Source organism: Miscanthus floridulus, chromosome 13 (assembly GCF_019320115.1).
Source record: "Miscanthus floridulus cultivar M001 chromosome 13, ASM1932011v1, whole genome shotgun sequence".
Classification (NCBI taxonomy): Eukaryota; Viridiplantae; Streptophyta; class Magnoliopsida; order Poales; family Poaceae; genus Miscanthus; species Miscanthus floridulus.
Window position 1 is genome coordinate 19,912,581 of NC_089592.1, and position 15,511 is coordinate 19,928,091.

General features: G+C 41.6%; 1 protein-coding gene and 1 long non-coding RNA gene across 2 annotated transcripts; both read right to left on the bottom strand.

Moving 5' to 3' along the window:
* Positions 1-6,448: 6,448 nt before the first annotated feature.
* Positions 6,449-7,155, bottom strand: LOC136500532 (uncharacterized). The gene is made up of 3 exons (XR_010770055.1): positions 7,094-7,155; positions 6,872-6,994; positions 6,449-6,536 (listed from the first exon to the last, which is right to left on the bottom strand). It is a non-coding gene; the product is annotated as an uncharacterized lncRNA (long non-coding RNA).
* A 1,021-nt stretch (positions 7,156-8,176) lies between these two features.
* LOC136499559 (uncharacterized) lies at positions 8,177-15,207 on the bottom strand. Its single transcript, XM_066495169.1, has 11 exons — positions 14,220-15,207; positions 14,022-14,117; positions 12,911-13,527; positions 12,722-12,792; positions 12,504-12,591; positions 12,191-12,409; positions 11,711-12,055; positions 11,323-11,390; positions 8,914-9,049; positions 8,403-8,498; positions 8,177-8,284 (listed from the first exon to the last, which is right to left on the bottom strand). Exons 1-11 carry the CDS (start codon positions 15,205-15,207, stop codon positions 8,177-8,179), a joined length of 2,832 nt encoding a protein of 943 aa, XP_066351266.1.
* Positions 15,208-15,511: the final 304 nt, after the last annotated feature.

The following is a 15,511-nucleotide window of genomic DNA, read 5'->3' on the forward strand; positions in this document are numbered from 1 at the left end:
GTTCAGCGGTCCCAAGGGCATACGTCAGTTCATCCTTCTCTCTATTGGGCCTGAATGCACCAATAGTTTTAGCTTGTAGAGCATAAGATAATCTTTGTGTTGCTCTTTCGAGTTTTGAGCCATGAACCAGCTTCCTGGTCTCTAGGTCCAGTCTTCCCCCATTAGCAAAAAACCAATTCTTCGCGCGTTTGGGCCAATTGAGTGATTCTGGTGTGATACCCTTGGCAAGAATGTCCACTTCCATTTTTTCCCACTTGGGAATGGCAGTCGCGTAGCCACCAGATCCCATGCCATGGTGGTATACCTTTTGTCGGGCATTCTCTTGGTTCCTTCTCACCCGTTCCTCACCCTCTTCCGATGTCTTGTACTGTACAAAATCAGTCCAGTAGGGCCTCAACTTTGCGAGTGGGCCACTAGTATTGAAATTAGGCGTTATGTTCTTCTTGACGTATTTCATGTATAGGGATTTCTTTCAAGTCTGAAATTGTGTGGCCATCTTCTTCATAGCCCAATTTCGAACTAGTTCCTTCAATTCATCATCGTTGATAGCATCATAATCATCCCTGCTACGTGAAATGTTGAAGAATATCATCCCAAATTAAATTCTTATCAAGATCAGAGACAAAAGTAACATGAGGCCTCGTTGATCTTTTGCTTCCATTCACAGGGCACTGATCGGAAGTCTGTCCCTTACAAGGCACCCACAGTGTTGCACGAATTTCCTTGCGTGTGGACCAAGTGATTCGCCTGCCTCGATATTGAATTCCGATATTATGTACCGCCCCTCCAATGGCTTTTTCGGGCCTCGAATTTTTTTGCTTTTCACCGTTGTTGTCGTCGATCTAGAGGGCTACGTATAATAGATGATAGATATTCAAATATATATATAAATATATATACCTCGCCTGTATTTTCTTGCACAATATTTTCTTGGTTATCTTCAAGAGCCAGGTATTGACTCCCGTCATCTACATCTTGCTGGTCACCATCGGCAAATTGAGTGCCGGTGTTGATAATATTCATCATTTCTTCATCCATGTTGTCTCTCGGGGCAGCCATCTAGCTTTTACACCACCAGATATATCTATAAAAAATAAAAACTATATCTATAAAATGAACTCCTACAAGACGTGCCACCTCAAGGATAGTAACATTTGTAAAAATCATTTCTGTATTTGTACTAGTTATAAAATCTAGCATAAGCCTTATTTAAGTGCCTAGCTTGTTTGAAGGGGAAATCTTAACTGACAAAGTTTAAAGGTTTCCAGAGCGTTTAACACTACTCTGCTTGCCGAGAAAGTTGCTAGTGTTGTGTCGTTGGCATTTTTCATGGCCGTGGCCATGGTCATTGTGTTCTCATCTTTTACTGCGGCAGGTAAGTAATTCACATGATATTTCCACAAATTAACAGAAGAATAGGAGTGTACACACATAACAATCGATTATCGTTTATATTTATATATATACTACGTTTGGTTACGGTGATTGACAGACTACTGCGACGATATCGGGACGTGTGAATAAATAACCATCCGTACAAGTTGACCTTGCTTACGTGATCATCTCAGTGAGCATTTCTCCACCGGATGGCACCGTACTTGGCCACAGAAGAGCTCCGATTCTACGAGGAAGGGAACACGGTCTTCCACGACCGTTGCCGCTCTCCCTCGTAGAATCAAAGCTCCTCCTTGACGTCCGTTACCGCTCGATAGAGAACATGCTCGCCGAGCTAAACACGGTCTGCAAGTTCAACTAGTATGGATTTTCTACAATTTTCTAACTATTCGTCATAAGCTACCGCGCAAAAAGGAGGAAACAACAAGACACTGAGCGCGCCCATGCTCCACTGAGCTCGATGGCTCAGCGCAAAATCACATTACAAGATTGTCGGCACTGAGGGCTCGGACACACGCATCCATCCGATTACAAAAGGTTGGAGCAATTAATCCATCATAAACTGGATTATATATGGTGGCGGCGGTGGCTCACATCCAAGGTGTCAAACGCGAGGTCCAGCTCCTGCAGCCAAAAAAACATGTTAGAGACTTAGACTTTACTAAAAAACATGCTACAGAAGTATGCACCAAATTGATGAGCCAAATTGATACTGAAGGAAATCAGCAGACTATTGTTTATAACAGCAAAATGTACAAAACAAATGCAAAAGCAAGCATCTCACTATATCTTCAAAAATGCTTCCATTGTCAATGCTGCTCTCATCAGTATAGAGATTTTGTCAAAAAAAAGTTTCTACCACTCAGGTTCCAATCCAAACTTCAAAGATCATGCACAGATTCTAGATTCATACAGAAGCATCTTTTCTTATGACTTGTAGAAATTGCAAAAGCTCATGATATCAGCCATAACTCCTACCAGATCAAAGTTAGCTCCTGCCCAGATTCTAGATTCATACAAAAGCTCATTTGCAACAAGTATGTACAAATGTATAAAATCATAATTCTAATAAACATGATCATCTAGTAGAGCATCTATAAGAACTAATTAACAATATCTTAAGCATCTATAATAACACATATATCACGAGAAAGACTTCAAGCCAGCAAAGCAGGTTCACAAACACACTGCTAACCAGTCGTCCTCCCTCTTGTGATGACAGAACAAGCCCCTTGGCCCTTGCCCCTTCTACACTTGAGCATGCTACCTCCTAGCAATAGCAACACACACAACTGTCATGCACAACACTGATCATCTCGCCGCTGATCACTAATACCGATATGCATCTTCCCAACCTAGCCCGATGATCTCCATTGTCGTCGAAACACCAACTATGGCATCATCAAGGGAACTGCAGAGGAAGAGGGAGACCGGGGCCAAACCTAGAGACGTGCCATAGCTGTGGCCTGCTGTGGATCTTGGAGAAGACTGCTTGGGGGCGAGGTGGGCTAGGGACGAGGACGACACGAGGCGTGCGCTGGTCGGCTGGTGACAGCGTGCGCGCGTGAGGCGAGGCTAGGGTGGCATAGGGGCGGCGGCGCTGCTGGATCGATCTGGTGGAGAAGATGAGGCTTGGCGGAGACAGAGAGGTTTTATAAAGGGAGACCTTTAGTCCCGGTTGCCGCTACGAACTGGGACTAAAGACCCTTTAGTCCTGGGTGATGATTAGAACCGGGACTAAAGGTCTAATCTTTAGTCCCGGGTGTAGCCACGACTCGGGAGTAAAGGTCATTTTGGCGGGCTACGAAAACGCAGCCCACCTTTAGTCTCGGGTGATGATTAGAACCAGGACTAAAGGTCTGATCTTTAGTCCCGGGTGTAGCTACGGCCCGGAAGTAAAGGTCATTTTGGCGGGCTGCGAAAACGCAGCCCACCTTTAGTCCCGGGTGTAGCCACGGCCCGGGAGTAAGGGCATTTTAGGCCTGGGAGTAAAGGTGGTCTGCAGTTGGCTTTCTCCGATTTCCATAAGTTTTTTCCTTTTTTATATATTTCTTTTATATAAAAATGCATAGAGTTATTAATTGCCTAATAAATAAAATATTACCAAAAAAATTATAAAAAAATCCTAGGACTTGGTTTTGCATTATTATACACAACAAAAAATTGTAACGTAAACTCTTTTGTTTTACTGTATGAATATTTGACATAGTGTAAATAATAATTACAATTTGCACCATGCAAAAATATACTACTTAATTAAAATCATTAAAACTATTGCTTTTCGATAGGAAATTAGTTTTCACAATCTTATTAACGTTGATCATTTGGTTTTTCATCACACATTCTCCACGGGAAATCCACCGTCTAGCAGAAAATTCATTTAAACCATAGAAAATATGAAAACACGACAAAAAAATCTGAAGTCACAATTATTACATAATAGGTCTAATACATCACTAAATATATCAAGCGGGCACAGTAGTGAACTTCTTCTTAACGTATATCCCTTGGTTATGATCGCATCGTAACCATGGAGTGTCCTCATCATTTAGTTGGATGCTTGGGTCTTTGTTCACTAGTGAAGGGTGGAATTCGGTCATCCTTTTCATAATATTCTAATATGTCTGACTTGTCTTCAATTCCGACGATGTTTCTTTTCCCTGAAAGAACTATGTGGCGCTTTGGCTCATAGATTGGGTCGTTGTTGTTTTTCCCTCTCTTCGGTTTTGTAGACATGTCCTTGACATAAAACACCTGATTCACATCCTTGGCAAGGACTGAATGGTTCGTCTTTGTACCCAATATTGTTGAGGTCCACAGGTTGTCATTCCATACTGGTTGTCGACTGCTACCCCGCCTCCTAGTCGCCTTTACCCATTGGCACTTGAATAAAGGTACCTTAAAAGTAGGTGCATAGTTTATTTCCCATATCTCCTCTATGCAGCCATAATATGTTTGCTTATTTCTATTAGGGTCGGTGGCATCTATACAGGACACCACTATTTTAGGTTGGTGCTCCTTTTATCTTGGGCTACTGTGTAAAATGTATTCCCATTTATCTCGTACCCTTTGTATGTGAGGATATGCCACGATGGCTGCCTAGCCAACAAATATAGTTGCTCATCAATACTCTCATCACCCTGAACATTCATTTCGCAACCAGTCAGCTGAAAGTTTCCATGTGCTGATGCGTAATCCAAGCTTCAGACTTCCCTAGGAAACTCAGATTGGAGCAACTCTTTATGTGTCTCGATATATGGATCCACCAAGGAGGAGTTTTACAAAACTATGTAGTGTGCTTTATTAAAATAATTGTCCTGCGTACCAATATATGTTTTCTTCCCTAGTGTCCCCTTTCCACTTAGTCTCCCCTCATGTCATGATTCAGGAACACCAACCGGGTCAAGGTCAGGAATAAAGTCAACACAAAACTCAATGACCTCCTCTGTTCCATAGCCCTTGGCGATGCTTCCTTCTGGCCGAGCACAGTTGTGAACATATTTCTTTAGGACTCCCATGAACCTCTCAAAGTGGAACATGTTGTGCAGGAACACAGGATCGAGAATGCTAATCTCCTTGACCAGGTGAACTAGGAGGTGTGTCATGATATTAAAGAAGGAAGGAGGGAACACCAACTCAAAGCTGACAAGACATTGAACCACATCATTCTGTAGTTTAGCTAGATCCATTAGATCGATTGCCTTCTGAGAAATTGCATTGAGGAATGCACATAGCTTCACAGGTGGCTAGACAGTACATTTGGAGGTAGAATTCCTCTTAATGCAACTAGGAAGCAATTGCGTCATGAGCACGTGGCAGTCATGGGACTTTAAGTTTAGGAATTTCTTCTCTAGCATATTTATATACCCTTTATATTCGAGGAGAATCCAGATGGTACCTTGATGCTTGCTAGGCATTCAAACACTACTAGGGATGTGTACATCAATGATGCTCTTCTTTCATCAGTGAAGACTCCAAAATCATCACATATATTATTTTATGACGAATTTGTGACGATATGGTATTCATCATTGAATGCGCGTCATATTTTACCTACCGTGATGAAACGTGTATTTTCAGTCATAGATGTGCATTTGTTCTATGATAAAATGGCCTGTCGTCATAGAAGTGTACTCTTTCTATGACTGATCTATTTTCGTCATTGATATAGCCCCTTTTTCTGTCATGACTTGCCGTCTGTTAGGCGGCCAGACGATGTTTGCCACGCTTGGCAGCTGACGTGTCTTGTCCACTGTGGCGCGTCCACATTGCAGGTGACGTGTCCGACCACATGTGGCAGCTGACGTGGGCAGTGATGTGGATGGTCCACTGTGTCCACGTTTTTATTGGGCCACAATGGCTTGCTTGTGATAGGTTCTCATTTTCGTCACCTGAAGTAAATAGAAATTCGTCACAGAATCAATTACCAAATCATCACAGAAAGGTCAGATAATTCATCACAAGTGCACATGCTGATTTCATTACAGAATGCAAATAATACTAGAATGACCAAAAGCTTCCATAAATTAACAGATCCTAGTATTCCAATGACCAACAACTTAATCAACAATTCTAAACTCGGTTCACATAACTCACTAGACATCACATTTGAACTACTAGTTTCATCTCAATTTACATTAACATCACAGGAAATAATAAAAAGTTGCCAACCATCAGCAACATAAGTTACTACATAAACAAAATCACCAGCAGACCCCTTGCTTAATGAACCAGCAGCTACGAGCAGCGTTCATGTCGAAGAAGCATTGTTGATGGCCAAGATACGCTTGAGCAGCACATTGTTCTCCTCCATTGTCCTTAGTTGTTTATCTCTGTCAGCTTCTTGTACTCCTCCATCTCCTTTTGTGTCCTCGCCAGCTTTTCCTTCAGCTTCTTCACTTGTCTTCCTGAGTTCATCGATTTCACCTTGTACAACAGTCGTAGCTTCAGCTCCTAGTTGCTCCCGAAGCTCGCTTTCATTTGATGATGATGATTTGGAGGATGGCACTGGTTTGATGCCAACACTCTTTAGGAAAAGGTTTGAGCTGTTCTAGGGAGAGCACCTAGGACACAACCTGCACACTGGACACTACTGTCTCACCTTCAGCAATAGGTTCTGTCCTCAAAGCTTCCATATTTGACTGAAACAGCAATGACCCATCATTAGTTGATACTTATTGCATTAATTTGAGGAGGAAATATCACACAAGATGTATTTTAAAAAAATAAAAACCTATGCTATATTGACAAAAACTGATGCCAAATAGGTATGCAATCATGAGTCATTTATTTGTTGTCAGGTAACTGAATACAAGTAGAAGTCAACAACATAGGATTATTATTTAGCAAGTATGTCTAGCTATATTGGATTATGACCAGTTTTGAGCAAAAGACAAAATACAAAATGTTTGAAACAAGACATATTATCCAATTAATGAATAGTTGTTAGCACAACGAAACAGATGTCGTGACTTACAACTGCTTCTCTTGCTAGTTCAGTCAGACCATGTTTGGAGCTGGTATGGCAGGTCTTGAAGGCCTCCACCGCATCAAGTTCTTCATTTTGTTCTGTGCTTGGTTCTGCATTGTTTTTCTTCTTCTTCTATTTCATAGATAATCAATTACAAGCAAAGTTTTCTCAGATGAAATGCAAAATAAGTTGTTTAGTGCAAATATGTACAGGGTACTCTTTACTTACATATGCATGTAAGTGTGCCACATAGCTGCGAGAACCCGTAGCTTGATGATACTTGACTTTACTGACTGATTCTGCTTGTTCTTTTCACTTGATTCCTACAAGATAATGAACATGCTAGATGAGATCATAGGTTTAAAATGAGAAGATCCTTTGGAAACTGATTGAGAAAGAATATATGACAAGATACCTATTTATCTGAAAAACAGTAAGATGGTAATTTTCAACTCCTGCAGAGTTGTCTACTCTTTTATGCCCCTATACAACTTCTATGAAATGTACATCTCAAATTGTCTGAATCCATGAACTGCCTTTCTATTGTTCTATTCATGATTTTGTCCTTTAGAATATGTTATTCTATCCTTTGATGAATGGACTGATATTTAAGGGCATATTTGTAATCCTTTTTGTTTGCAGGATATATATGACCAACCCTTTTTTCCCAAGTACATTCTGCTAATTGCTCTTATTTAGGAGCTTAGGGAATCTTTATGTTTGAAAATATTTATGTGTTACACTGCTTTTCATTGAAGGACCTGGGTATAGCAAGAAGGATTGATGAGATGATATGTTTAAAATGAGAAGATCCTTTGGAAACTAAATGAGAAAGAATATATGAGAAGATACCCATACCATGTTTTTTGGATCAGACCACTTTGCAACTAGTGCCTTCCACTGTTCATCAGTCATGCATGCAACTAGGAGAAGTTGTCCTAATCTCATTTGCAGGTACACCATTGAAGTATTTATTCTTGAGCCAATAACGCATTTGTCGCACCCCTAGAGCACAGCATATCGGTGCAAGCTTCCTCTGTTGGCTTATCGTCAGGGTTAATGGCCAAGCACCCCTAGTCATATGACAATTCCATATTTAGTTAGTCAATTCAGGTTAAATAGATATACATGTTAACCATAGAAACAGTAATGCACTTACAGAGAGCTTTCCCACAAAGTTTTTGTAATATTGATCAGTCTCTCTTGTATTCTTTCCAATGAGGTAGGATAGGAACCTTATCCCGAATGATGACACCAGCCTCAGATGTAAACTTGGCTACTTGAATAGGTTCATGAGGCCTTCTTTTGCCTTCAGCAACAGCTATGGGCATTCTCCTTCCCATAGCTTTTATCATCCTGTCCAGCTGTGTTCCCTTGGTGGGTGGCCTGGGATCTCCTTGGGGCTTGCTTGTGCAGGAGCTACAAAATAGAATTTGCATTAAAATGATTTAGTTTCATGTAGATAAGCAAAACAGATGACATATTTGAATGACAAAGAAACTATAACTTGCCTTCAGTGTCTTCCTCTCCTAGCTACATTATCTTCATCAGCACCTTGTACTGTCTTGAGCACCAGCTCCACTGACTTCCTCTGCAGCTGTATTGTCCTGACCACCAGCTCCATTGCCTTCCTCTACATTCGTATAAGACCTTTGTGGTCGTATTTCATCATGACCATCTATAGGATCCTCTACATTCTGGCTGAAGGTTGAAGCCTTTTTGATGATCTTGTTTGGGATTCAGGAGTTTGAACCTGTGATCCTTGAGATGCCCTCACTCTCTTACTAGCCCTAACTCCTGGTGCCATGGTGGGACCTATCTTCTTCTTCTTTGAAGCTAGGACTTTCCGACTATACCCTAGTAGGATACTAGTGGAAAAAAAGTCAAGTAAGTCATGTGCATTAATAAGCAAGACCATATATTAAAGAACAGGTATGCAAGAAACAAGATGCATCTAAAAGCAAGGGCATATATTAAAGAACAGATTAAAAACATTCAAATGCAATACAAATATTCCCCATCTAGTACTTTGAAGATAGAAGAAGCACCTTAGTTGCCAGGGGTTGTGGCTGCACATCAGATTCAGTGTCATCATCATCACTATCTCCTTGATCATCATCTTCAAGGAGATATTCTGATGAATCTGAATCTTCACTATTTGTTTTCTTGTTTGCTAATTTCCCCCTACTTTTATGCAGATTATGATACAGAGTTATTAAATTCAGTAGATAGATTTTTCAGGCCGAATTCTTGCATCTTCTTTAAATTGTTCGCCACGCGTGTATCCCAGGCAGTCTCTCATAATCAGTTTTTGGAGGTTCTTACAAAAACAATCAAATTGTGTCTATTAGAAAATAAAAAGGAGTGAACTAAGTACTAAGAGGTAGTAATACTAGATGCTAGATAGATAAGAGGTAGGAGCTAGTAGTGCCTGCTGAAGAGCTAAGGGATAAGAGGTGATAGGTTATAGGCAACAAGTAATAGGCCAGAGGTAAGAGGTACAACTTTTTTTGTACTGAAGCACAAATACTCTAAATTATCTGAAAATTTTGAAGATAGCTTGTACTAAACTACTCTTTTCCTATCAACACACATGCATGCACTCTGCTACATCCAAATCCAGATCATTAAAATGGTCAAATAGACCACGCCCAAATCTATTTGAAGTCAAGAGTCACAGCTACTTTCAGAATTGTACTACAATTGCTTTCAGAAAACATCACTGCTGCTTCTATTTCAGACAAATACAAGTGCAAAATAGATTACAGATCCAAGATTCAGAATACAATTTGACTGAATGGTTAGCAAATCCCTAACTAGATACCAGGGCAATAGAATTGTACAACAGAATTTATCAATACATAATTGTTTTGCTTACCTTGTTCTTGTTCTGCAGGTCGCTTCCTACCTTGCCCCCTTGTTGCCACCATTGCGGTTGTGGCTAGGTTGCGGATGTAGACCAGGTGCTCAGTCAGTCGGTGGTCGTCAAAGGGGAAGCAACCCTGGTGCGGTGAACCCTAGTCGACGGGGAAGCAGATCCAGTGCGGTGACGACCCACAATCCGAAGGTGGTTAGGGTTAGGTTGAGGCGAGAAAGAGGTGGATGGGGCGAGATAGGTGCATGGGGCGATGAGAGAGCGGGGGATGCGGCGATTGATGTCAGTGAGGACGCAGCTCGTGGGCGGGGACACAGCTCGTCGACGGCGGTTGTGTCCCGGTGGTGGTGGATAGGGTTGGAGAAATGGGGGGAAGAGAGAACAAGTGGCCGAGGAGGTGACGGCGGTTGTGAGGATGTGCATGACCACATTCTTAGAATCAATTGAAACTTTGTTGTCATCATTATACTCCAAAATGAGGTGTCCATGTAAGTTTTAAGATTTTTCTACCTAGCTTAAGGTATTGTACCTTTTATCATTTAGTCATTCAACAAATAAGTACAATAATAGCTAAAAATATAGGAAGAAGTTTGAAAATAACTCAAGTATTTCATTTTTAATTTTTATGATATTTTTATTTTTTTAAATGTAACTCAAATATTTTATTTCTTATAAAGATAAAATAAAATAATTACCTACACTAAATAATTATTTCTATTTTTTGAGTTGTCGATATAATTTGATTACAAATGAGTTATTATTGTATAACTTGAAATAGTTGAACTAATTAATCAAACTGTAAACTGAAATCTTGATATTAAAGTTAGATATTTTTGTGGAACCTAGAAAATCAGAAAACTAATAAGATAGTGTCATATTATTGCTAATATTTAGAAAATCATAGAACGTAATATCTAATAAAAAATGTTGCAAAAAAATTGGCTACCACAGGGTTCGAACCCGGGAGCTCGATGTCAAACTCAAAGGGCCAGACCATTGCTCTATTCAAGTGGGTTCGTTAGTACTCGAGCGCAGTTTTAGATAAACTCTATGAGATCCACATCGCCCATGCTTATGAGATCCCGTTTTACCCCTAAACTGTATCCCTTTTCTGCCGCGTCAATCCGGCCCCGCTGCCCCCTAGATTCTGCGCTGTCGATGCAGATCGGACGGCTGAGAAAGCGCTTTGGAGGATCAAAAATGGCGACGCGGCGCCGGCTCCCAAAACCCTAGCTCACTTCTCTTCGCCCTTTCTCTCTTAGTCCAGCGAGCGACAGAGCACAGCCGAGAGCTCACAGCAGACGCGACGCGGGCATGGCGGCTCCACCGTGGCACCCCTCGCTGGCGCACGCGTGCGGCCAGAGCCACGCGCGGCACCGTCGAGCGGCACCACTGTGGTGCCCTTTGGCCCGAGCCTGAGGCGGAGATCCAGGCGGGCGCTAAAGCTTGAGGGCCGGCGCCTCGAGAGATCTAGGCAGCCGACGGCGGCGGCAGCTCGATCTCGGAGGACTCCAATCGACCACTCAACCTATACAGGTACCCTCACGGCTTCACCCTCACCCTCACCTTCTATTGCGCCTACCACAGCGCACAAAGGTGCCACAGGACGCCAAATTTTGACAGAGTATTTTTCACTGGTTGTATGCAGTTCTGCATGAAAGTGGATACAATTTCAATAGAATTTGGACATATAGGTTCACACAATAGATAGGTAGCACTTAAGTTACAGTAACATAGGTCCAGATAACATGATAGGCTGAGATAACATGTCCAGATTACATGTTCAGATTACAGGTTCAGATAACATGTCCAGGGAAAACAAAATAGTAGTGCAGTCTAGGGACATGTCAGTGGTCCATACTAGAAATCAAAATAGTACGTCAAGGTCCATACTAGAAATCATCATCTTCATCATCTAGGGACATGTCATCATTGTTATCATTGCCACCATCACTACATTACTGCAGTACTGTCTCATCTTCCTCCTCATCCTCACTATCTTCACGAATAATAGCTTGCTTCTTGCTGCTTATAAGGTCTTCTGAATTTTCTTCAATTATACTGGCTTCTCCACCTTGAATATTGTGCGTAACCTCATTATTAGCCCCTGCTTGCACTACATGTTTAGTATCAGAACAATAATCATCCTGATGCACATCATGACTGGCCTCATCTTTTTCAGCGACATCATAAATATTCCTATGTTCAAATTTCTGCACAACTCGCCAATCTTTACCTAAAGATGTGTCTTGCAGGTAAAATATCTTTTTCGATTGAGTTGCTAAGATGAAAGGATCAGTCTTGTACCATAATGACTGCACATTGATGGATTTGAAATGTCCGTCATCTCGAAGGCCTATTGTCTTGCCTTCTTGCTTGAACCAATCGCATCAAAATAGAACCACTGTCCGACAAACTTGAAGATTTGAGTTATATTGCAACTCAATTACCTCTTTAAGGACTCCATAAAAATCTATGTTGTTCCCATCATGTGAACCTTCAGTCATTACACCACTATTTTGTGTCAGAAGGAAATTCTCACGATCCACAGTGCTATACCGCACTCCATTAACCTTGCAAGCTACACAAGTCTTAACTCGCAGATCTGGGCCACATGACAGTGCCCACAATCCTTCGCTAACCGATTCTAGATTCTCCTTGCATTTGTTCTCAATTTGTTGCAACAAAAGTACTCAGTTAACCAATTACATATGGATACTAATGCATTTACTGAACCTAGAAACACAATGTGTAGTGACTTACATGGCACCTAAACCACTTTGCAAATCCTTGTTCAACCATTTTATCAACATCAAGTGCACCTTGCTGCTCAAGATCATCCCTGTACAAGCTGCAGGGCAAAGTTAAGTCATAAGAATAATTTGAAAAATTAGAAATAAAACAAAAACTAATCCCCAAAACATCTAATAGATACTTACTCTAAATATTCCTCAGCTTCTTCACAATTATTTAGCACATACCAAACTAACTTATTGAGGTCAACATCATCAATGTACTGGCTCCTATTAGATCCAACAAGAGTAACACCATGCTTAAAAACAGAGATGTCATTAGGCAATGGCAGTCTCTCCATCACTACCATCATCATGGTTAAATCTATTGTCAATATCCTCCATATACCTAGAACAAAAAGTCAAGGTGTCACTTGCCATATATGCCTCAGCAATTGATCCTTCTGGCCTAGCCCTGTTCCTTACAAAATTCTTCAAAGTGCCTAGCCGCCTTTCTATTGGGTACATCCATCCGTACTGAAAAGGTCCTCTTAGCAGTGCCTCATCAGGAAGATGGACAGCCAAGTGCACCATGACATCAAAGAAGGCAGGTGGAAAGATTTTCTCAAGCTTGCATAGGATCAATGGAATTTCTTCTTTTAGCCATTTGACAACATCAATCCTCAGATTTCTACTGCATAGTTCCCTGAAGAAGGTCCCAAGCTCTACAACTGCTTCATATACATCCTTCCTCACCAGTCCTCTTAGGCCAGCAGGTATGATTCTTTGCAGGAGTATATGGCAAGAATGTGTTTTCAGCTTTCCCTGCACCTTCGAACCATCTTCACTTATGTATCTTGCTAGGTTAGCCGCATATCCATCAGGAAACTTGATACCTTTGAGAAACTTGCATAACTCGATTTTTTGATCCTTCCCCAAGACATACGGAGTAGGTGGAGCAGTGACTGAGTTGCCATGCTGTTGTAAGTGCAATTCAGGTCTTATGCCCATATCATGCAAATCTAGCCTAGCATTGGTTGTGTCCAGGTCTTGCCCTGCACATTGAGTAATGTGCCAACAATGTTTTCACATATGTTTTTCTCTATGTGCATCACATCGAGATTATGTGGAAGCTTCAAATGTTTCCAATATGGCAATCTCCACAACCCAACTTTGCGGCTATAAATCCTTGGACCCTCGTTGCGCTTCCTTTTATTTCCAATAATTTCAGGATGCTTCCCTGGCCCGACATCTTTCACCATCTCTAGCTCCTCTAGGACCTCCTCCAAAGTGAACTTGCCTGGCTAATCTTTGTTTTCACGCTTACCATCGAAAGCCAAGCTTCTCCGCCATGCATGTGTCCTTGGAAGGTAACGACGATGTCCAATGTAACATATTTTACTCCTTATTGCCCGAGACAACGGATCCTTGTTGCAATGAATACATGCATAATACCCTTTTGTTGTTCGCCCTGATAACGTGCTCAACGCTAGAAAATCATGTATACACCATAGCATGGCAGCATGAAGGTTAAACTTTCGACCAGTACATGCATCGTAGGTACTGACACCCTTCCATAGATCGAGCAGTTCTTCAATTAGGGGCTCAAGGAACAAATCAAAATCCTTTCCTGGAGATTTTGGACCTAGGATGAGTAAAGACATAAAGCAGTTTGCTGGATTCACGCATTCCCATGGTGGGAGATTTAGCGGTGTTAGAAGCACTGGCCACATGCTATACTACGTACTCATGTTGCCAAATGGATTGAATCCATCGGTAGCTAAGGCAAGCCTCAGGTTCCTTGAATCATCTACAAAGGTTGGTTCCATCGTGTCGAACTCCTTCCATGCTTCTCCATCAGCTGGATGGCTCATTACATTGTCGACTGGCATCCTCGTTTTCTTGTGCCATTGTGTTTCCTCAAAAGTGCGCTTTGAAGCAAAAATTCTTTTCAACCTTGGCAAAAGTGGAAAATGTCTCAATACCTTGTGTGGAACCCGCTTGTTCCCAGTTTCATCTTGCCATCTAGACGCCTTGCATACTAGGCACACATTCTCTTTATAATACCTCTTCTGAAACAACACACAATTGTTCTTGCACACATGGATGTTTTTGAAACCAAGGCCTAGTTCTCCAAGATATTTCTTGGCCTCATCATTTGATTTTGGCAACTCACTCTGAGGGTATCCTGATGACAACAACTTCAGCATTGTGGAAAATGCTGTATTGCCAATTTGATAACGAGACTTGATATACAACATCCTCACCAGAAAAGAGAATTTTGAATGGCTAGATCTCGGGCTAAGTGACTTCTTCGCATCTTCAAGGACTCTTGCAAACCTTGGTTGTTCTCCATCAGCCTCTACCGCAGCATACAGATCTCCTATCATCTCTGGTACTCCATGATCCTCATCATAATCATCATCGGCCACATCCACATGTATCCCAAAGTCATGATCACTTCCTTCGACCTCCTGCTCTAAATTTTCAACTACTACAGTATCTGCCGACTCCCTATGATGAATCCACCTGGTGTATGCAGCTGACATTCCATAAATGTGTATATGGTCATTTACATCATCCTGAGGCCATAAACTTTGATTAAGACATTCGCTGCATGGATAAAGTATGTGGCTGTCTTCGGGGTATCTTTCACTAACAAATTTCATGAACTCTTCAACTCCTTTCACATATGCAGGTGTGAATTGTGTCCCATAAATCCAGCTTCTATCCATCTATTTTGAGAGTAAAATAAACCTTGCACTCAGTCCTAAAATTAGAGTAAACTCAACAAAATTCAAAAACACATCCAACACATGCATATATATAAAGAAATTCAAAAACAAATCAAACCTTGTACTACTCTGTCCCACGCGCCGTCGCTACTCTATTCCGTGATCGCCGGCGCTCCTCTGTCCCACACAAACCGCCGCTGCCCTATCCCACGCAAGTCGCCACTGCTCGGCGCTGCTCTCCTCGCCCCACGATCACCGGCGCTGCTCTGACCGCCCCACGATCGCCGACGCTGGTGCACTGACC